We start from the raw sequence: 23,910 nt of genomic DNA, 5'->3' as shown, positions 1-23,910 counted from the left end.
CAAAAGAATACTATTTTTAAAAAGGACAAGCATATAATCGGTCATCTTTAAAAAATTGAAAGTCACACATTTTTGCTTTGGTGTGATGTGAAAATTGAGAGAATCATTCAAACCATAAATATACTAAATCTAAAAAAAAAAAAAAAAAAAATCAATAAACATGCCAACAGGTAAACACAAAACCCATCCACAGCAAATTAAAAAAGAAAAAAAAAAGGAATAAAGAAATGGCAGTAGTAGATAAATTAGATATTATTTGAAAGGTTTGGTGTGGCTTCTTTCTCATAAAACTTCTAACACCATGTACCTTTTAACCCAAAAATAGACGCATTGCCTATGCTTTGCTTTCCCCTCTCTCCCAACATTATTTTTCACCACCACCAAACCAAACCATCAAATAAAAAAAATAAAAAAAAAGAAGAAGAAAGAAAAGGAATACAATTCAAAAACTAAAAAACACACACAAAAGAAAAAAAAAGGAATAAAGAAGAAGAAGGGAAGAAGGCCTTGGAGCTAACAACTCCAATCCTCTCTATCTCTCTATATCTCTTCACTGTATGCTTGGACCTTGTCAATATCAAAATCAAATTCAGATCTCTTCATTTCTCTCCTATACCTCAGATCTGAAAATTTTCGTTTCCTTTTTCCGATTTTGCCCTCCAAAATTCCGGCCGAAATGAACGACTTCGAGGGCCTATTAGCCTCCGATTTCGGCTTCAAACCCCAAGGCAAATCGGCTCCGATGGCCGGTTCCAAATCCACCTCCACCATCGGAGGATCGTCAACGCGTCCTCGCTCCTCCTCCAATTCCTTCGAAGATCGCGATTCTCTCTTCACGGCCAACCCGCAGCAGAAATCCCAAGATTTCGGTTCCGGATTCGGCGATCTCTTCGGCTCCGCTCGCTACGCCCCCAAATCGGACGCCACCACCACCACCACGACTTCTTCCTCCTTCAATTTCGATATGTTTCGCGATTCCGGTGCTCCGGTGAAGTCTTCGTCTTCATCGTCGGCGCCTCCTCCACCTGTCTACGACAAGCCGGTTTACGATGATGACATTTTTGACGGAGTCCCCGGGCTCAAGAGCTCGTCGGCAAACGCGAAGTACGAAGACGTTTTCACATCGGTTGCAGCTTCATCGCCGCCGAAACGGAGCGGTAGCGGGATTGGGAGCGGGAGCGATGCGTTTGACGATCTTCTAGGGGGATTCGGGAAGGTGGAGCGTGAGTCAAAGGGTTCGGGCGTAAATGTAAAGCGATCGCAGAGGGAGGAGAAGAAGAGTGTGCCGGATTTCGATGATTTGCTACCTGGCTTCGGTGGTTCTAGGGTTCCTAGTGAAAGGTAATTGCTCTAACTAAGATTACTGATCTTCAATTTGAAACAATTAAGTTTTTTCTTTGGCTTTAGTTTGATTCGTATCTGTTTTGATGTGGAATTTGATTGGCATTTTGCTGATTAGCTAAGTTTATTTTGCATAGTTGAATTTGTTGGGTTTGAATTTTGAACTATATAGCTGTTATATTGGTTTTTATGTGTGATTCGATTGACATTTTTGTGGTAATAGTTAATTGGGTTTAGAGCTAACTACTGGTGGAGTGGAATTGGATTATGGGTAGCATCTGATTTGGATTTTGATTTGTGGGTTGAGGTTGGATTTGACAAAGGAAATTCTGGAAAACATATTGTATTTGATTTCATTCAATGTAAAGTAAATAAATAGAAAAAAAATGGGTTGGAGAATAGTGAAAATTTCTAATGAACTAAGAGAAGTCATTTGAGAGGGCACTTGAAATAATAAGGAAAATCGCCAGCTGATGTTGTTTAAATATATGCGTAAACTGGAGAAGGATAGTGTGTTTGCTTGGTAAAGGTTGGGTTCTGTTCAATGTTACATCGATTCCTCCTCCCAAGACGTGCAGTTCAAGAATTCCCTCCCCCTCAAAGAAGAAAAAGAAAAGACAAACCGAAAAATAGAAGAGAGATGGTTATCAAGTTGTGTAATCCAATTACTAACACGCTCTAATTACTCAAGTTTACTTGTATTGTGGGATTTATTTTATTTTTTTAATCAAGGAGAAGAAAAGAAATTTCTGTATATTCTGTATCAGATATAAACTTTGGTTTGTAAATATATTTCTGTGATTGTGGAAGGTACATGTTTGGAACTTGAGATTTTTGGAGGAAATTTTATGTCTCCTGCAATCATTGGAGATAGCATTCAGTGTCAATAACCATGTTGGAACCTTTTGAAGATGATTAATCATAAATTTTTTGTGATTTGTGGGCGTTGCGGTTAATTGGGATGGTAGAACTATAAAAATGGACAAATGCACTTACATGCACAAAACAGGATTATACAGTCAGTAACTGCATGGTATGTTGTTGTTGGTTGTTTTTTTATGCCTCCATGTTAACAATGAATTTATTAAAATGTCTTTTGGTATAAAGTCAATTCCTGTATCATGGCATCCAACATGAACAAGCATCTTTCTTTGGGATAGAAGAGTCTTTAGTGTCCTTTATGTCATTATGTGTCACATCATTTACTTATCAAAAGAAAAAAGTGTCACCCAATGAAAATTATGTTTGAGATACTTTTGACATTCACTATCCTTTTCTTTGGCATTAACATGCTAGTCAGTCTTTGATGCGTCCAATCTCTGTAATCACGTGAATATAATGACTGAGATTATGTAGAAATGGGACAGACACGGTAACATTCACCAATATTTTCTAGTTAACACTAGTATTTACATTTTTTTTTTGATAAGTACTAGTATGTACTTATTGAAACACAAGAAAGAAAAATTAGTAACAGTGTTATGTAATACCTTTTACTCCGTTGGTTTCATTATATACTGTAATATCTTGTGTAAGTATATGCCAATATTTATCTACATATTTGCTGTAATGTAGCTGTATTAGTTGATTTATGCATTAGCACCATGTTGCATTTTTCACAGGCCAACTTCAGAGACCAGCTGGTCCTCAGAACCAACTGTCAATGCAGCTAGATCTCCCTCCAGCGACGTGGAAGACCCCTTTAAAATATTAGAATCAACTTCACATCCTGTTGTTTCATCTCCTGAGCACTTTGTTGATCCATTAGAAGAAATTAGTAAGCTCAATAATTCACGAAGCACAAAAAGTGAGGATTTTTCTGCTGCTAATGGAGGAGCAAATGATGATGCTGACCCCTTTGAAGGCCTTGGGAAATCTGTACCAGCATTTTCAGCAGAGAGGAGTAACAGGGGGAAGGACAAGAGTCCTTCAAGGACAGATACGAATGCAAGTTGGAACAGAACTTCCACTAGTAAAGAATCAATTCAAAGAACGTCTGTGAGAAGTCCTGAAAGTCACTCACAGAGGAAAACACCTGTTCAAAGTGATCAGGAGTCTCATCAGACCCCATTCGACATGCCAACATTTTCATCTGATTCTCATAAATCTTTTGGTCAAACAGCTTCTCCCCCTTCCTATGTAAATGCTAGTTCTAATGAGGCAAATGTTCATGTAGATATGTCTCCTAGATCTGAAGAAAATTTGGAATCATCGGAAGATGTATGGCTGACTGTATCAGAGATTCCTCTTTTCACACAACCCACGAATGCTCCACCACCTTCAAGGCCCCCTCCCCCCAGGCCAGTACAGGTTTCAAATTCAAGGGGAAGATCAGGTTCCCCTGCTTACACAAATTCAAGAAAGATGAATGAGTACAATTCTTTCCCGAATTCTGCTCGATTCTCTCAGGGTCCCAAGTCAGCTTCTGCTGCAGCGAGTGACTCAGTTGCATCTCCCTTTGATGACCTTGATGACTTTGCCATGGGTAGGAGTCAAAATAATGTTGATGAGAGAGCAAATGGTGTTCCTAGTGAAGAATTGGAGATGAACTCAGTTGCCGCTGCCATGAAGGAGGCTATGGATAGAGCTGAGGCTAAATTCAGACATGCGAGGGAAGTAAGGGAGAGAGAGAGTACAAAAGCTGCTAGAAGTAGAGATACTGTGCAGTTTGAAAAAGATGAGAGAACTACGCAAGATGAGAGAGTATTAAGAGAGAAACCAGAAAGGATAGACCGTGAACGGTTGCAGAGAGAAAGGGCAGAGGAAGAGAGGGAACAAAAAAGACTTCAGAAGGAGAGGGAGAGAGCTAGGGAAATTGAGAGGGAAAGGGAGGAGAAGGAGAGAGAACAGAGGAGGCTTGAGAAGGAAAGGGAGAGAGCGAGGCAAGCTGTGGAAAGGGCTACTAGGGAGGCACGTGAAAGAGCTGCTATTGATGCTCGCCTAAGAGCTGAAAAAGCTGCCGTTGAGAAGGCAAATTCTGAAGCTCGAGAGCGTGCTGAAAGGGCTGCTGTCCAGAGAGCACAAGCTGAAGCCCGTGAAAGGGCAGCTGCAGATGCAAAGGAGAGGGCTGAAAGGGCTGCAACAGAAGCAAAGGAGAGAGCTGCAGTAGCAAGGGCTGAAGCCGAAGCACGAGTAAGGGCAGAACGAGCTGCTGTAGAAAGGGCTGCAGCAGAGGCTCGAGAAAGGGCTGCAGCTGCTGCGAGGATGAACCAACAAAAGAATGAAAATGATCTTGAATCCTTCTTTAGCATGGGTCGAGCCAGCAGTGCGCCAAGGCCTAGGAATAACCCTTCGGTGAGTATTTGAGGTTGAAACATATATTTACTTTAGCATGCAATTTTGGGTTGCTGAATTCCTGATTGTATATCTCAGGAACCATTTGATTCCCAATTTCAGAACAGGCAAGAACCTGAAGTCGCGAGAAAATCTGCAACAGTTTCCACAAACATTAGGAAAGCAAATTCAGCAACAAATATTGTTGACGACCTTTCGTCAATTTTTGGAGGTAGTTTGAACGCAGCTTTAGTAATAACGTAGTGATATTACTTCTTTTGTGGTCTCCTATCTCATTTTGCTGCTGGATGTTTTATTATTTTTATTTCTGGGTGAAAGCTGCTCCATCATCTGGGGAGTTCCAGGATGTTGAAGGAGAAAATGAAGACAGACGAAGAGCCAGGTTGGAACGCCACCAGAGGACCCAGGAGCGTGCGGTATGTGTCTGTCACTAGACTAATTTATTCTCTGTCCCCTTGTATACAGGATGGGTTTAAAGTACATATTCCACTTGGACTAAATGGTGGCTATGGTTCATTCGATGTGTTTATTATCAGTGCAGTGTCACTGAAGTTGTTATTATTGTCTGCATTTTAGGCTAAAGCACTAGCTGAGAAGAATGAGAGGGACCTTCAAACTCAGAGGGATCAAGCCGAGAGACATGTAAGTACCTGTTGTTTCCTATCAAATGTTCTAATTTTCTCATTTGTTTTTGTTTTGTGCCACCCACCCCCCCCCCCCCCCCTCCCTCCCCCTTTCTTTTTCCAAAAAAAATGTTAATGGTGATGACTACACACCCTTGCCATCCCATCATTTTATGAATGGGTAGGCCTGATTTATGGGAAATATATAGTTAGATTTAAATGATTTTCATTTTATAAACCTAAAACTGAACCAAATAGGACTGACTAGGCTGGTTTGTGCCTTTTTTTTTTTTTAATAACATTGTTGCACAGATCAACATTGCATCTTTATTCTAGTTCAGTGAAAAATGCCATTGATCAACACTGCATCTTTATGATTATTAATTATAAAATTGTTTTTTTTTTTTGTAATTTTTATTTTTGGTGCCTCTCAAGTACACATATGGTGTACTTGGTGGTGCTCTCTAGTCTTTTAATAATTTTTTACTTATTAAAAAAAAAATATAATAGTTGTATGGATTGCTGTATTTTATTTTCTTCGTTCAGTGCATGTCATATTCTGTACGCACACATGTACACATGTTGTTTCATTGCTTTTGTGTGTCTTAGATGCTAGGCTGTACTGAAACTCATGTGAAGTTACTGTAGTCCTTATTAATTGTGCAATACTGTCATGCATGGTTTCAGAGGATTGCGGAAACACTGGATGCTGAGATCAAGCGTTGGGCTTCAGGGAAAGAGGGGAATTTGCGTGCTTTGCTCTCAACTATGCAATATGTATGTTTTTGTGATCTATATTCCATTTATCTGACATCAATTAATGCTTAGTAGTATCTTGGATTGCGTTCTCTTTGTACATTATATGTGTGTGTGTTTGTGCGCATGCTTTTTACTTGGATTTGCAATATGTATGATTCTTATATTATATATATATGTGTGTGTGTATTTGTTTGTTTGTTGATAATATATGTTATCATTATCTATATTCCTTCATGCTCTTTTATGCCTCTCATATAACATCAATTGATTGCCTAGAAGTATTTTGGCCTGCTTCCTCTTAATACAGTAATTTTTTATGTAACACATAGGTGCAGCACTGTTTTGTTTCTTCAAAATTCCTTGGCCAAGTTGTGTGCTTGTTCAAATAGCAAATTCTATCACCCTCAGCTTGCTGCTGTTTGAATTGATTAACAAAGTGCTTTCTAGCTGCATGTCATTCACCTTCTTATTGTTTTAGTGTTTGATGCAAATGAAAATTTGTGATCTATGTATAAAATGAATTCATCATGTTGAATTTAGGGATTTGATTTGTTGAATGTTCTATGTCCCTGTAGTTACCAACGATGAGTTTAAGACAATAAAACAATTCTCTTTCAAAGCTTATATGCCTTACCTATGGTGATCTGCCCATGTTAGTTAGTTGATAGTGATATGATCAGTGAGAATGATATTGAAATGGATATGTAATTTTGCATGTATGCACGCAGGGAGATTTATTCCTGGTGAATGTCCAAGCTGTTGGTTTCTTTGGAAGATATAGAGTCTTTGTATAGCGAATTTTCCCCCATTCTTACTCTCCCCCTCTCTATTTCTTTTGTGTGGTGTAGGACCTGAATATTATGATAGCAATGATTAGCTGAAGACCTTTGATAAACCTGAGATTATTATTTCTAATATTCTATTTGTGGACAATACCATTAATTTTAGTGGGGTCACAATTCACATCTAGAGCAACTTAGATAACTAGAGCATTTCCTTCTTTTCTTTGAGGTTCTTTTGGCCTAAAAATCTGTTCAGTAAAGGGTTATGGTATTGATTGGGGTGGTTGGTGTTGGGGAGATTGCTGATACATTTTTTTTTTTTGTAAGTGCTGATACATTATTTTGTAAGGTCAGCTCTCTTCAAATGACTTTTTCGGGCTTACCATTAGGCTCTATTTACGAAGCTATTATGATCTAGAATTTTGAGGTTAAGATGAGAGAGAAGAGATTGGCAGGCTAAAAGGAAATCTACTGTCAAAAGTGTATGTTACTTTTGTTACTATGCCTTGGGCTGTCACTGGTGGAGTTGATATGCCAAAGAGGACTTTCTTTGTGTGGGCCTTGGGGCATGATTTCAAATATCACTTGGTTCAAATGTGTATGTTACTTTGTCTACATAAACCAACTTGCATACTTGTTTGTGTCTTTTGTTACCATGCCTTGGTCTGTCACTGGTGGAGTTTATATACCAAAGAGGACTTTCTTTGTGGGGGCCTTGTTTGTTCTCTTCTCAAGTTGGAGGTTTAGGAGTTAGGAAGGTTAGTATTCTCTATCTAACAAATTTTGGGGAAATGAGAATGGATGTATGAGATAAAAAGTTGTTACTTTGTAGGCGTTTGGTGAGATTAAAATTAAGGGGTTGGTGTACAATCATTGATTTTTAGTGAATTCAGCTGACCTTTGTTTAGGTGTGTTAAGACTATCTCCAAATGTTGTAGATTGGTGGTTTATGTGCAAATCCAATAGGGAGTGTGGATTATCTTCTCCTTGATTGTCCCATTGCTAGGGAGTTGATGAGTTGTTGGACCTACTGTTATGTTTGTTTGGTGGTACTTGGGTAATGGCCAATTCAGTAACTGCTATGTTGGCTTCTTGGAGGAGGTTGGGCAAGCTCAATAGTGGGGAAATATGGATGACTGCTCCTTGTTTCGTGTAGTGTCTTTGGAAAGAGTGGAATATGCATACTTTTGAGGGAGAGTAGATCCATGGCATTTGTATACACCCATGAACTAGGATTGCGCTTTATTTTGTTATTTTTAATGAAATTATGTTGCTTATATATATAGATTGCTTCCGAATGTTGCTTTCTTTGTTTGGACAGCCACCTTGCGGATAATAGGAGAGAGGAGAATTGCAATAGTGTGATGAAAGATCACTTCTATAGACTTTTTCTTTTCTTCTTTTTGGCCTTTTTTTGGGGGGTGTTGGGGGGGGATTAGCTGAACTCTGCTCCACTTGTTAGCACTAGACAAGGCTTGGGCCAAATTATATTTTCCGTTCTCCATTGGGAGCTATGGTCTTTTGTCTTTATTATTGGATCTAGTTGGAAATCCCAGTTTTGTAGGCTTAAGATTTGTGGCTTTTTTGGTTAGACTGTCCCATTGTGCCTTTTGTATTTGAGAATTGGTGTTAAGGGTGTTGAGATAATGCTTTTGATAAGCAATGAAAATCCATTAAAAAAAAAAGTGCTAAAGGGGGCACAACTCAATTACACGGGAGGTATACAAAGGAAAAGCTCAAATGAAAATTTAAAAATAAAGTAAAGAAAACAACAAAGGTTAATTCAAACTCAAGGTATCCAAGAACTCTTGGAAATTTTTAGATGAGAATTGAAAGTTTGATCATACAAAGCCTCCAAGAATAAAAAATTCAACTTTGACGTGTGCATCTCTTACCCCTAAAAGCAAATGAGCATTTTATTTTATCTCCAAATGCACTGCATTAAACACAAGGGAACAACAATGTTCTGTACCTTCCTATTGCTTCCCTTACCAAAGTACCCCTTCTAACTGAATAATTCCAACATGAAAGAAGGCATTACACTGGCCACATCAAAGAAACAGAAATTTTGAGATCACAATTGCTGAGCCACTGCACAATGGAGATAGAGATGACCTACCCCATTCTCCTTGTCTTTTGCACATAAAGCACCAATCCATAATGATTAACCCTTGCTTCTTAAGGTTATTTGTAGTCAAAGATCTTACCTAACGATACACACCATAAGAAAAAAAATCCACCATTGGCGAAACGTGAGCTTTCCAAATACATTGCCAAGGAAAAAGATTCCTACCTCCTCTCAACCTGTCAGGGAGCACCCTAGTGGTTGAAGGCTTGGGATGAGCTGTACACCTAGACATCCTAGGTTCAATCCCCACTAGGAGTTACCCTGGATTACTTGATACACCATTCTGGCATTAGGGTTGTGTATATGTGGTTTACTTCTAGGGGTGGGTCCAAAGGGCCCTGCCTTGGTTGGGTTCCATGTCTAAAAAAAAAAAGAGATTCTCCTACTTCTTCTCAATTGCTTATAATAACTATTCACTTGGAAGCCTTTAGTCTTTGAAGGGAGCCATACCAATTTTCTAGTTTGTCTTTCCTCCTCGTGACATAATGTTGTAGTATATGCATCATCCAGTAATTGAATCATATATTCTATTTCAGTCTTGCACCTCTCTAATGAATAATGGATTCCTATAAAAACGGCCATTCCTATTCTCCACGTAATCTGCCACTTTAGCATATTTGACCCTAGCAATAATGTAAAGGCTTGGTTATCTCTCCTAAAGAGTGGTCTTGTCTTTCCACAAATCATGCTTAAATCATGCAAAATCATATTCTAGACCCCTCACCAACAGAATATCTAATAAACAGTGAGAAACTTTCCCCACTTCTAATATTCTTTCATAAGCCTTCACCAACATAAAGTCCCTAACCTTCTTAGAGCCTCTCAAGTAGTGCCATACTTTATATCTACCACCTTCCTCCATAATGCATTTTCTTCTTCCCCATAATGCCACGATCATTTTCCCAACAAAGCTTGATTAAAAAGCATTAGCTTCTTAATCCCCAAACCTGCATCACCAAATGGGGTGATGTAGGACTAATAGGAAGGAAGCAAAAATCAGATTGGAGAGATGAGCTTTTTTATAAATTAGGATTAATGTTTGGTGGGAAAGGGCTAGAAAATAGAGTAATATAGGTTTTCTAATGGTGAAAAGGAATAGTAGGATTTGAGGAAAACCATGGTAGTCAAAGGCGAGCCAGGCGAGGTGAAGCGCCACCAAGGCACCTCTAAGGCTCTATGGCAAAGCGCCTTGAGAGCCTAGGCTGGCGCCTTATTGAAACTTGTCTTTTTCAAGCAATTCAGAAGCTTTCTTTACATCAAAAATTTCTGCTTTTGACTTTTCAGCTTCTTGTTTGGACTCATCTGCAAGCATTTTAGGATTTGAACATCGTGTTTAGGTGTTCCTTATTGGTTTTCTTGTTCAAATTTTATAGCAGGGTTGTTCTAGCTTGTAAGCTGGCTGTATGGAAATTCAATTTTTTGTTTAGGCTGTTCTAGCTTTGGAGATTCCTTCACTTTATGATTAGATCCTAAAACCCTTGTAATTGTTTCCCACATGTAGTTGTGTCATTAAATTCTTGGATCGATAATTCATTAAGATTGAAAGATTGAAGAGTATGTGAATCATAGGATAAGAGCAAGGTGGATAATTTAGAGAAGCACATCAAGAGTATTGTGTGATCCTAGAATACCTATTAAGTTGAAGGAGAAATTTTAAAAGACTACTATAAGACCGGCTATGCTCTATGGTACTGAATGTTGGGCTGTTAAGAAGCAACTTATTCATAAAATGATTGTAGCTATAATGAGAATGTTAAGATTGATAAGTGGAAATACACGGAAAGATAGAATTTGAAATGAGGAAATACGCTTAAAGATAGGGTGGTCCCTATTGATAAAAAGATGAGGGAGATTTGTTTGAGATTCAGAGGTGAGTGATTATTGCACCGGTAAGACAGTGAGTTTATTCAAGTTGTGGGAACGAAAAAAATGTAGAGGAAAACCAAAAATAGCATTAGTAAAAGAAGTAAAAAAGGACATGTCAATTATGGAAGTAACAAAGAGTATTATTTCAGATAGAATATAATGGTAGAAATAGTACATGTGGCAGATCCTCATTAATATGTCGAGGATCCAGAGTTGACTCCCAAAATTTTGGAACTAAGGCTTTGTTGGTGTCTCTCATTAAATGACGTGTCTCTCATTAAATGACCAAGATTAAAAAAAAAAATCAATTAGCAATAACCAAGCCCATTATACCCATCCATCATGGGGTTGACCATGTCATCAAAACACCGTGAAAAAAAATTCAATTTGCAACTCATTTAATGAGTCATGTGGGCTGGTGGACTATTGACCAACAAGCAAGACAAAATATTCAATTCAAAAAAAGAAAAAAAGAAAAAGAAGACTAAATAGAGTGATTGGGCAAAGAAACCAGAGAGCTTTACTGAGGAAAAGATGATTAAGGTGTTGAGATGAGTGTACAGAGGGGAAAAACCGAAGGCAGTGAAACTTTGAAAAAGAAAGTGGAGTAGGAAGATATATCATTTTGTACAATTTTGGTCACACAATCGTATAAGCACTGGAGACTAGATAGAGTAGTCTGGCGGTGCTTGTCCATCTGTAAGTTTTCAAAAGTTTTAAAAAACTTCCCTTTTTATATGTAAAAGTTACAGGGAGGATGTGAATCATTTATTTCTACATTGTGTGCTGGCTCGGGAATTGTAGTCTGATATTATGTTTATTTGGTGTTTCTTGGGTGATGTCGTTTTCAGTGGAGAGATGATAGAGACTTGGCAGGGGGTTTGGCAGGAGTGGTATTGGGGGGATTTGGAAGGCAATTCCTTTGTCTCATGTGGTGTATTTGGATGAAAATGCATGATGCTATGAGGAACAAGAACTGCGTTGAAGTCGAAATATTTTTTTGATAAATATTATATTAGTGGATTATACGAAGCCGAAACAGCTTAAAAAGTTTGGTATCTAAACCGGTACATTTTAAGGAGGTAAGTGTACCAGATTATTAGCCGGTACAAGAAATACTGGTTGTATTGGCCAGTCTGGTGCAACATTAATAACTTTGGTTATTTAGGGATATGTGATGGATGAGTCATGCGTGGTTTAGGGTTCAAAAGGTTACAAACCAAGGTGTGTTTGCAAGGTTTTGACTTTTAAGTTGCTGCGAATTTTAAGAACAGAAAAGGAAAAACAATGAACTTCTAGCCATTAGACCTAGGATTTCCTTGGCATCACACCTTAAAGAAGTTGTATTACACAAATCTTAAACAAAGCTTCATAGCCTCTGAAGATTTAGGAAATCTATTCTTTTTCTCTCAATAAAAAGTATTACATCCATATAAATAGATAACTAATACCTAAACTCAGATTTCTTGAAACCATAATAAGAGTTGGACTTGGAATCCTTGGGATTTTATTACTAAGCCCAAACTAAATAATTAAACTCAAATAGAAACCAATAAAATAGTCAAAAATTAAAATAAGACCCAATGGACCTGTGTACATAAACCAGAAAATTACAGAATTGATCCTGTCACTTAAAAATAAAACTAAAGTAACATTTGCTTCATGCTGCTTATGTCACATGGAGGAGTTACATGGTTGTTTTTAAGTTCTTGCTGTACTGATTGATCTCTTTTAGAAGGTAAGTTATTAGTTTCACATGTCTTAATTAACAATTTTCTAAATTTGGGATGGATTTGATGAACTGGTTTGTCTTTTCTGAGAATATGTGATTTCTAAATGTTTTAAGTTAGTATTTGCTTATACAAATGGTTTCAGTAATTGGTGTCTGTATTGTTTTTATTGACTGGATTCATTCTCTGGATGATCAGGTACTCTGGCCTGAATGTGGTTGGCAGCCAGTTTCTTTGACTGATATGATTACAGGGCCCGCAGTTAAAAAGGCATATAGGAAGGCAACCTTGTGCATCCACCCTGATAAGGTGCAACAAAAGGGTGCCACCCTTCAACAGAAATATATTGCTGAGAAGGTGTTTGACCTCCTAAAGGTACTCAATGAATCTCCAATCCATCTAAATAATTTTATTGCTCTGTAAAATTAGTTTTTCTGGTGTGTGAGAGGCCATGGTCTATTGACATTTGACACTGCAATTGATAGAGTTATCTCTAGTAACAATTCTTGCTTTTTGGTGTTAAATGTAAATATATATGGTAGCAAAATTTGCCAAGCATTGAGTTTGTACATTCATGCTGTAAAAGTGAATAAACAACCACAGATTACAAGAATTGCTGCATGTAGTAATGATGCATGTGGCATTCTGTGGAGTGTTTCTGCCTTCACTCACCTTCATTCGTGGAACTTTCATCATATAATTACAAAAACTATCTACCTATCATTAAATTCTACTCTAGAGAAATGTTTGATCAGTTGAAGCCCTTTCATTTTTGGTTCTATTTAGAGTCTGTTTGGGATCCGTTTATTTTACTAAAACTGAAAACTTTTTGTTGAAAGTACTGTAGATAAATGTAAAAGTTAGTTGAAATAGTATAATGAGACTCATGAATAGTATCAAAAAGTATAATGAGACCCATGAATAGTAACAAAAATAAACTGAATAGTAAAATAAGTTGGCTTTTTAAGTTGGAGCCAAATGCACACTTATTGTTGGATAAGTTAAATAGTACTTTGGTTACATTTCTCTGGATTGTTCTCATTAAAGGTTTGATAATATGATCACAGGAAGCTTGGAACAAGTTCAATTCTGAGGAGCTTTTTTAAATATCACGGTGGTTTTTCCACATCAAATTAAATTCATTGGGTAACTGCACCATTTGTTGGGAGGTGAAACAGACATCTGCTCTTGGACTTCTTTTCAGCGATAGTGAATTTTGGTTGAAGTTTAAATGTATCTACTGCTAAAGGAGGGCTCCTTCTATAGCCACGGAGATGCCTGTGTTGTATCCCGTCTCCGATTATGATACTTGATGTTCCTTCAAGGGTTATCAGGGCTCCAAGATCTGAGTATGAAGTTCAGAATGGCCAGTTGATGTAGAGTAGTATTTTCTTGGCATCAAGCCCATGCCAATTTCATTATGTTACCTCACTTCAGTGAGAAGGCCAGTCTGTTTTTTGTAAGTTCTTTTTGTACTTTTGTGATATAGAACAATTCATTTATTATATGTATACCATCATGTGTATTGATATCAAAACATTGACTTGCCAGTGTGCGATTGAGTTGAGAATTTAATTATGATAAAGATTCGAGTGTATTGCTTTTCTGAGTGTGATGTTTGATTTGTTTGTATTTTTCATCGGTAGGGCACACTCCTTGAGCCTATCAAAGCTTGAACATTCGTATGCTTTTTGTACATAAATTTCTTCCATTCGTACCAAGAGAAATTAGGGCCTGCACTCAACTTAGTCCTTGTCCAACTAAGATGTTATTTTCTCATTTCCCAACCAAAATGAGAATTCTCTCATTCTCATATTCGCACAATGGGAAAGTCTCTGGCTAATAAAGAGTAGAGTTGAGGCATAATATGGGCATGTTAGGTTGCAGGCCTGCACTGCAACTTAGTTTTTCTCCAAATACTGGCTTGGCTAAATGAGTCTAACCACTGCAACCTAGTTTTTCTCCAAATACTGGCTTGGCTAAATGAGTCTGACTCCACCATGGTTAATCTAGTTCCTACTTATTAATTATAGGTATGGTTAAAACCTTTGGTACCTGATGCATATTTTCTTAAGTTGCTTGCCCTTCTTAATGTTGGAATGTATATATTTCAAATTCTTGGTATTTTTAGAAGTCCCAAATTTTTCCTACTTGAACTTTTATTAATTAATTAAAACAAATTGAGGTAGGTAGAGCCACGGCTATCATGCCACCAATTGGTCCTTTCTTAAGTCGACAAGTGACCAAATTTTGGCATGATATCTCATTGAGGTAAGTACGGCTCACAACTTCACTTGAAGGGACTATTTGCCTCCTTTCCTCCACCGAAAAGATATTTAGCTTGTTGCTCGCATGTGGGCAAACGACCACTTTTCTAATCACTATTTTTAGAGTAATTCTTAAGTACTCTCAGAGTAAGGTGAATGGTGTTCCCTCCTATTACATTTATGGTGGAGTTTACTAATTAAATTTATGGTGGGATTTACTATGAATGTGAGAGAGGGGAACATTATTTTACTATACTTCGGGTTTACTTAAGTATTTTCCCACCTTTTTGGTGAAGTAGGTAGGATCCATGACCCACATGCTTTTAGGTTGTACTCTCATTTATCTAAATTTCCCACCTATCACATAAGTGAGTTCATTTGTAAAAATTGTAATAGAAAAATTTAGAGATAAGGGAAAGAGAGAATGAATAAGAATTAAAAATGCTTTTATAGAAGTTTATTCTCATTCTTTGTAAGTTGAGGTGCATCCAACACAGAGGTTAGGGTTGATCAATCCAATCGGTGGCCCGATCCACCCGATAAATTCGATTGGACCCAGGCTGACCGTCGGTTGACCCAACTACTACAGCAGTCGGCAGCATGTCTTTTTTCTCAAGAATCCGAAACCATCGGTTTGGTCTCGGATCTTCTTCCCAAAACCTAAACCGATCGAGATACATAGCATTTCCAAGCGAGATTTTTTAGTTCGGGTGAGATCTCAGCTAGATCCATAAAATCTCCACTAGATTTGGCGAGATCTCTTTAGGATTTGGTGAGCTTTCGTCAAATCTAGAGAAAGTATTACTGAAATTTCGCCTATTTTTGCTGTTAACTTTTCAGATTTTGGCCAATTTTTATATCTCCAACTCCGACTAAACTGAACACCATCCGTTGAAGGTTGGATTCGCTCGATTTGATCAACCACTTTGGTCGGTGGTGGGTTGAAATCTTAAACACCCGATTTGGTCGGGTTGGATGCAAGTTGGGCACAAACTCGTCTTGTGGACACCCCTAACAGAGGTAGACATTATAGTTTGATCATAGGAGGTTTCAACTTAAGAACTGATTTGCATCGAGTTCTACTCTAGGTGGCATGAGTCAACCTTTAAGGACAATGCATTCATGTGATTCAATAGCTCTGTGAGATTGTTTTTGAACTTATTTATATTTTCTGTTCTTGTTGTTGAGTTTTAAGGTTAAAATTGTTTTATTGGCAAAAAGAATTTGTGCATTTAATAAAATATTTCCAATTGTTAGGGATATGGATGGGTTAACTTGGGTTGAGTTTGAAGTATTTTTCAACCCAATGGACCTCCTTAAGTTGAGAAAATTTGAATTCAACCCCCATGGGTTGAGAAATCTTCAACCCAACCAAACCCATGATAACTCTAAAAATCAACTCTACCCAATTGGGTCGGGGCGAGTTAGATCGTCAAGTAGAAACCATTTTTGCCAAGCCTAATAAGAAAATTTGGTGTTCCTTCTATTATTTAAGCTCATTATTTAGTAAATGATAAAAGTTTATTCAATTAATCATAATATTCCAAATACCAAAGCAAATTGAACTAATAGATGTAAATGAACTCTCAAATTAAAAAAAAAAAAAATTTATTTTTAAAACAATTAATAGTATGGGTGGGGTCAAGTTACTTGGGTTGAAAATTTTTCCAACCCAAACCTTACCTAACCCAAGAAAAAAAATAAAATAAAAATACAACCTGACCAATTCATCAACCAACAAAAAATCAACTAAGGTTGAGTTGGGTTGGGTCAAATTTGTATGGTTGGTGGGTTGAATGCACACCCTTAGTTGTAATCAATCATTTTTTTTTTTAAAAGTAAACATTAATATTTATTAATTAGAACACACACGAAAATAGTAATAATAGTGTTTTAAATCGGATTTATAATACATTGTATAACCAGAGTACAATTACAAAATGGCCTAATTGTAATCAATCATTGTGTTTTTGGTTTGCAATGTTCTTGGGTGGTGGTGATTTTGGGTCGCAATGGCTGTTAAGGTGTGGTGGTCGTAGTAGTTTTAAGTTGTGGTCTTTGATGGTGGCGATGATTTTGAGTTGCAAAGTAGTGATAATGCCATATTGGTTTTAAGCAGTAATGATTTTGGGTCGCGATAGTCGTTATAGGTTGTGTTGTTGCGGTGGTGTTGGGAGATTTTGGTATTCTTGGGTGAATTGAGATTTGATTGTGTTGATTAGTATTATGTACTTTCAATTTTTTTAAAGTAAATCTCATGGTATAAATGTTTTTAAGTCTCTTTCTTTTTTCCTCTCTTTTGTCTTAGATATATATAGCTTACAATACCATTATCATTGCCATAAAATTGTACTTTAAACTTTACCTAACTCAAAGTGGTCTTTTTACATTTTATCAGATGCTTAGAGAGTATATGGAAATGTTTGTTTGACCCTACTTTAATCGAAAAGTTTGTCTGACCCTACTTTAATTCATTCAAAAGTAATGATGATCATTTAGTCAGTGTTAATTTTACCTAATTAACAGTTAGGCCTAAGATGACCCTTTAAATGAGATATTCTTTTCATATTTAATTATCAAGCAAACAATATTTATTTAAAATTTTTTATTAAATTTTTTTTATTAAAATTCATTCTTCATGCTTTTCTAGATGAAAAATTACTAATTAAATTTGTGTATTTAGATTTTAATAATATCTCATTTTCAATTTTTTTTGGGAGAAGAATCTCATTTTTAATTGATAATATATGGTAATCCACTTAATCTTTTTGTGACATATTGTTCTTAAGTTTAATTTACTTATTTTTTATTTTGAAAAACTTCTTTATGCAAGGTCATTTGCAATAAATATTGTAATTACAATTTTCTAAGCGATACATATATTTGGAAAAGAATTTAGTCTTTTTTCAAAATAAAGTTTTGTTATATTATATATTTTCAATATTATTGTGATTATTTTTATTTTTTTCTTTCTGCTATAATTTTTCATTATCTTCTCACTCTTTTTGATAAATTTCTTGTTTATTTGTGAGATTTTTATCTATATTTTATATATGCTATACTTTTTATATTGCTTGTTACAAATTTATCAACTAAACCTATTTGAGATTTGTGGGGACCGTTCAATTGATGGGCCCCTAGGGTTCAGAATGGGGTCAGGACTGTTGGGCCAGCGGCCCATCAGAGTTGTGGGGACCGTTCGATTGATGGGCCCCTAGGGTTCAGAATGGGGTCAGGACTGTTGGGCCAGCGGCCCATCAGAGATCGTATATCCGTCCGAGGATACCCTGGTCCTCGGCGTAACTCGTCCGAGGACGATCGTTTCCGAGGACGATCAAGACGTGGGCTCATTACGATCAGAGCTCCGAATTCGGTCATCTCAAAGGGTAGAGTAGCCGACTAAAAGTGAAAGAGATAAGGCAAACAAATATCTGAAGCTACAGATACCTCCGCATTAATGACCTCTCAACCAACTCTCTGGCCGCATTAATGTGGAGGTGATACCTGAACAGTGGGAAGGCAGCCTTACAGCTGCCCATAAGAAGTTCCAGGAGGTGCCAGATGGGACAGAAAGAAATCCTCCGAACCCAACCTACACGTGTGCGGCAAGGATGAAGCGCAAAAGGAAGTATATAAACTAAAAGAAGAACCTGAAATAGGGGATCGGATTGGGAAAGAAAGGAAAAAAAGAGAAGGACGAAGAAACAGAGAAAAAGAAGAGAGAAGAAAGTAAGAAAGGAAAGTGGTAGGATTCACAGAAGAAAAATATTTGTGAGACCGACCTTGTACCTGAAACAGGTTTAAGGGAAATCTTGGAGGGAAGTACTATAGTTAACCTAGTTCTTTACACCCACGCTCTAAAAATTGTATTGTCTGGGCCTTTTACGTGTGAACCCAATACTATTAGGTTCGTCACCAAATCGTGTCCTTACAATTGGCGCCGTCTGTGGGGAGAGCTTGTGTTAGCTTGTATAACCTCTAATACAACGTTTTCGATGGAAGGAGTGGAACCGCCTCACCCCGCAGCAGGGCTGCATCAGGGTGATGTTAGCCCGCATCAGGCGGAGTCAAGGGGCTCTCAGCGCGGTGGTCCTCGAAAGAGTCCCGAGCGGAGGGAAGTCCAGGAGGGGAGCATGCATACCACTCATACCACGAGAACCCGTACACGCGGGAAGAGTCACGTGTACCATGCGAAGTATGATGGGGACCTGCAACGTGAGATTGCGGATTTGAAGAGAGAGTTATGCCATGTACGACGGGAGCGTTCACCACTTCGCTCCGAACCATCATCCGGGGAGTCGGATGGGGCTAGCTACAGGCGGAGGTCGAGGACCCCGCAGAGTGAGACTTTCTCCTACGAGGAGGAGCGTCATCATAGGCGGAGGCGTAAAAGTCCTACAAGCAGGGGCTTGGGAAATGATGCGATGAACAAAGCACTGAGCCAGATTTCCAGATCACCCTTTACAAAAGGCATTGATGATGCTACTCATCCTCGGCGGTTTAATCAACTTACGTTCTCTCTGTATGATGGCCACTCGGATCCGGTGGAACATGTAAGTTATTACAGCCAGAAGATGGCTATTCATTCCAGGGATGATGCTCTGATGTGCAAAATTTTTCCGTCGAGTTTGGGTCCGACGGCGATGAGATGGTTCAATGGTTTAAGGGCCAATTCTATTGGATCCTTCAAAGCACTGACCCAAGCTTTTGGCGCTCGCTTTATTACGTGCAGCAGAACTCCCTTGCCTCTGGGCTCTTTGTTGACCTTGTCCATGCGAGAGGGCAAAACTCTCAAGGGCTATTCGGATAGGTACTGGGAAATGTTTAATGAGATAGGGGGGAAGAATGACGCTGTGGCTATAACCACCTTCAAGGCAGGTCTCCCAGCTGACCACGACTTGAGGAAATCCTTGACGGGCAAACCTGTCACCAGTGTGCGCCGGTTGATGGATAGAATAGAGAAGTACAAAAGAATAGATGAGGATCAACTTCAGGGGAAGGGAAAGGGAAAAGCGATACCACAGGAGAGAAGGGATTTCAGGTCGGATCGTTATAATAATAGCCGGCCAAGGAGGGATTTCGCTGTGCAGCCGACCTCGGCGGACGCCCAGGTTGTTAATGCGGTGTTTTGTGAGCCTGTCCAGCAGGTGTTGGAAAAGATAAAGGATGAGCCATTCTTCAAATGGCCGAACAGGATGGCGGGAGAGCCTACAAAACGCAACCCGAGTTTGTATTGCCATTACCATCAGGACCATGGACACACGACAGACAACTGTAGGAATTTATGGGACCATTTGGAGCAATTGGTCCGAGAAGGGAAATTGAAGCAACTCTTACACCATTCCAGCGGAATGGGAAGCCAGGCAGGTTCTGAGGTGCGGGGGGATGCTTCATCAAGGCTCCCCCGGGGGACGATCAATGTCATCTTCGCGGCCCCGGGAAGGACTGGTTCCTGCCCCACGAGAGTGTTGTCGGTGTCCCGATTCCCCGCCGAGGATCGCTCTCAAGCATCGAAGAGGACCAAGAGGCGTGTCCCTTTGATTTTGGGTTTTTCAGACGAGGATTTGATTGGAACTATACAGCCCCACGAGGATGCCTTGGTGGTCACGCTGAGGATTAGTGGTTACGATGTCCGAAGAGTGATGGTTGATTAGGGGAGCGCAGCGGATGTAATGTATCCGGATCTGTACAAGGGGCTAGGTTTGACACAGGAGGATTTGACAACCTATACTTCCCCTCTAGTCAGTTTTGAAGGAAGGTTGGTCATTCCTATGGGACTAATCAGGTTGCCCGTGCAGTTAGGCACGGAGGTGGTGGAGGTGGATTTTATTGTTGTAGATGTTTATTCTCCATATACGGCCATCCTGGGTAGACCTTGGCTTCACACACTTAAAGCGGTTTCGTCCACCCTGCATCAGAAAGTGAAGTACCCATCCGGAGACCAAGTCCTGGAGATAGTGGGGAACCAATCGGTCGCTCGGCGATGCCAAGTAGCGGCCATTCGGCATCGGCCAGAGGCAGAAACCTCGGCTACTACCGATAATGATTCATAGCAATTAAAGCCCCCAGCGTCGGGTATAGACGTGCTAACCAATGGGGTAGAGTGTGAAGATCTGGAAAAAGTGATCATCACAAATGATCCAGAAAAATTTTTCCGGGTAGGGGCTAAGCTGCCCCTGCAAGAGAAAGCGAGTTTGCTGGAGTTCCTCCGGGCCAACGTGGACGTTTTTGCATGGGACCCGTATGAAGCCCCAGGAGTAGACCCAAGTTTCATTTGTCACCGGCTCAATGTGAACCCTGCCATTCCCTCTAGGAGACAGATCCCTCGGCGACCGTCAAAAGAGCATGCCGAAGCGGTCAGAAGTGAAGTCATTAAGCTGAAACAGGCTGGGGCTATCAAGGAAGTCTTTTACCCCCAATGGTTGGCCAATACGGTGGTGGTGAAGAAGAAGACGGGGAAATGGCGAGTGTGCGTGGATTTCACGGATCTTAATAAGGCATGCCCCAAGGACCCGTTTCCTATGCCGAAGATTGACCAGCTGGTGGATGCAACTGTGGGCCACCCTAGGATGAGTTTCTTGGATGCCTTTCAGGGGTATCATCAGATTCCGTTAGCCACCGATGATCAAGAAAAGACCGCTTTCGTGACCCCGGTTGGGAACTACCATTACAAGGTGATGCCCTTCGGTCTCAAGAACGCTGGGTCAACCTATCAACGCATGATGACTAAAATGTTTGAGCCACAGCTGGGCAGAAGCATTGAAGTTTACATTGATGACATGGTGGTGAAAAGCAAGGTAGTGACTGAACATGTGAAGGACCTCACTAATATCTTCGGGATATTGAGAGAGCATAGGTTGCACCTAAACGCCTCGAAGTGTTCCTTTGGTGTAGGCTCCGGGAAATTCTTGGGGTACATGGTGACCCATAGGGGAATTGAGGTGAACCCAGATTAGATTAGGGCCATTAACGATTTACAAGCGCCTCGAAATCCAAAGGAGGTGCAGAGGTTGACGGGGATGACTGCCGCTTTGAACCGGTTTATCTCCAGGTCGGCTGAGAGGTGTCGTCCTTTTTTCCGTCTGTTACATAAATGGAAGGGATTCGAATGGACCGAGGAGTGCGCCGAGGCGTTCCAGCGGCTGAAGGACTATTTATCTAAACCACCTATCATGTCTAGCCCTGAAGTGGATGAGGTGTTGTATGCCTATCTGGCGGTAGCTCCTCACGCCGTCAGTTTTGTCTTGATGCGAGAAGACAAGGGTGTTCAGAAGCCTGTTTATTATGTGAGTAGATCCCTCCATGAAGCCGAGGTGAGATATCTGTCGTTAGAGAAGGCCATACTGGCAGTCGTCCATGCAACACGTAAACTTCCGCATTATTTTCAAGCTCACACTGTAGTTGTCTTGACCCAATTACCCCTCAAATCCATAATTAGAAGTGCTGATTATACCGGCAGAATAGCCAAGTGGGGAACGATTCTGGGTGCTTTTGACATCAAATACATGCCTCGCACCTCTGTGAAGGGTCAAGTTCTTGCCGACCTGGTAGTTGAATTCGCTGAGTGCCCTGAGGAGATTAGTAGGAATCGAGACCACATGGATGAGAAAACGGTTGGCGCAATATCCGCGTCAGGATGGCCGGAGTGGAAGGTATACGTGGATGGGGTTGCCAACCAACGGGGAGCCGGACTGGGATTGGTTTTGATATCCCCCGAAGAGGTCATCATAGAGAAATCATTAAGGCTAGGGTTCTCAGCTACTAACAATGAATCAGAGTACGAAGCTTTGATAATGGGAATGAGCATGGTCCGTAAAATGGGTGGAAAGGCGGTGAAGATGCTCTCGGACTTAAGGCTGGTTGTCGGCCAAGTAACCGGAGAGTTGGAGGCCAGAGACCCAAGGATCCAAGGATACCTGGACCGAGTAAGGCGAATGCGAGCTGAGTTTGAATCTTTTGACGTACTACATATTCCACGAGGGGAGAATACCCATGCTGATTCTTTGGCGACCCTCGCCACTTCCTCAGTACAAAATCTCCCTCGGGTAATTGTCGTCGAAGACTTGTGTACTCCCACCTCACCAGAAAAGGAGGTTCGCCAAATCCGTCAAGTTGGTCCATCACCAAACTGGATGGACCCTATATTAAAATTTCTCGAAAATGACACATTGCCCGAGGATAAGGTGGAAGCCGAGAAAATACGAAGAAGAGCACCTCGGTACTGGTTATCCGAGGATAAGAAGCTGTACAGGCGGTCTTTCTCTGGACCATATTTGCTGGGTGTGCCTCCTGAGACAGCGGAATCAATCCTAGAAGAGTTACATGAGGGCATTTGTGGGAGCCATATCGGAGGGAGGTCTCTATCATACCGAGCACTCACGCAGGGTTATTGGTGGCCAAATATGCATAGAGAGGCGCAGGAGTATGTTAAGAAATGTGACCAGTGCCAAAGATACGCACCGAATATTCACCAGCCAGGAGGAGTCCTTAACCCTCTTTCAAGCCCTTGGCCTTTTGCGCAATGGGGACTGGACATTGTCGGCCCTTTTCCAAAAGCTATAGGAAACAAGAGGTACTTGCTCGTCGGCACGGACTACTTCACTAAATGGGTTGAAGCTGAACCCTTGGCGAACATCCGGGACGTGGATGTGAAGAAGTTTGTCTGGAAGAATATAGTTACGCGATTTGGTATTCCACGAGCTCTTGTTTCGGACAATGGGCTCCAGTTCGATAGCAATGCCTTCAGGGAATACTGTTCAGAGCTGGGAATAAGAAACAGGTATTCCACTCCAGTTTATCCGCAAGGCAATGGGCAGGCTGAAGCTGTTAACAAGGTCATTGTCAATGGGCTCAAAAAGAGACTAGATGATGCGAAAGGAAAGTGGGTGGAAGAGCTACCACATGTGCTTTGGACGTATCGGACAACACCCCGACGTTCGACGGGAGAAACTCCTTTCTCTATGACCTATGGGGCCGAGGCCGTTATTCCCCTAGAAACAGGATTCCCAACGTTGAGGACCAATGCATTTTCTTCTAGCAATAATGATACAATGTTGAAGCACAATCTAGATCTGATTGAAGAACGAAGGGAGAGCGCAATGGTTCGGCTAGCTTACTACC

General features: G+C 40.1%; 1 protein-coding gene across 2 annotated transcripts; it reads left to right on the top strand.

Moving 5' to 3' along the window:
• The first annotated feature begins 427 nt into the window (after positions 1–427).
• LOC115963608 (auxilin-related protein 2-like) lies at positions 428–14,129 on the top strand. Of its 2 annotated transcripts, none has more exons than XM_031082677.1 (8): positions 428–1,341; positions 2,964–4,635; positions 4,738–4,846; positions 4,954–5,051; positions 5,212–5,277; positions 5,946–6,035; positions 12,722–12,898; positions 13,591–14,129. In XM_031082677.1, exons 1-8 carry the CDS (start codon positions 677–679, stop codon positions 13,627–13,629), a joined length of 2,916 nt encoding a protein of 971 aa, XP_030938537.1. In that variant the 5' UTR covers positions 428–676; the 3' UTR covers positions 13,630–14,129. The 2 variants fall into 2 exon arrangements, with proteins under 2 accessions (XP_030938537.1, XP_030938536.1); XM_031082676.1 differs by having other exon boundaries at positions 4,714–4,846.
• The last annotated feature ends 9,781 nt before the right edge of the window (positions 14,130–23,910 follow it).

Source organism: Quercus lobata, chromosome 10 (assembly GCF_001633185.2).
Source record: "Quercus lobata isolate SW786 chromosome 10, ValleyOak3.0 Primary Assembly, whole genome shotgun sequence".
In the NCBI taxonomy this organism is placed as follows: Eukaryota; Viridiplantae; Streptophyta; class Magnoliopsida; order Fagales; family Fagaceae; genus Quercus; species Quercus lobata.
Note: the sequence above shows the minus strand (reverse complement) of the source record. Positions and strands in the feature narration are given on the sequence as shown.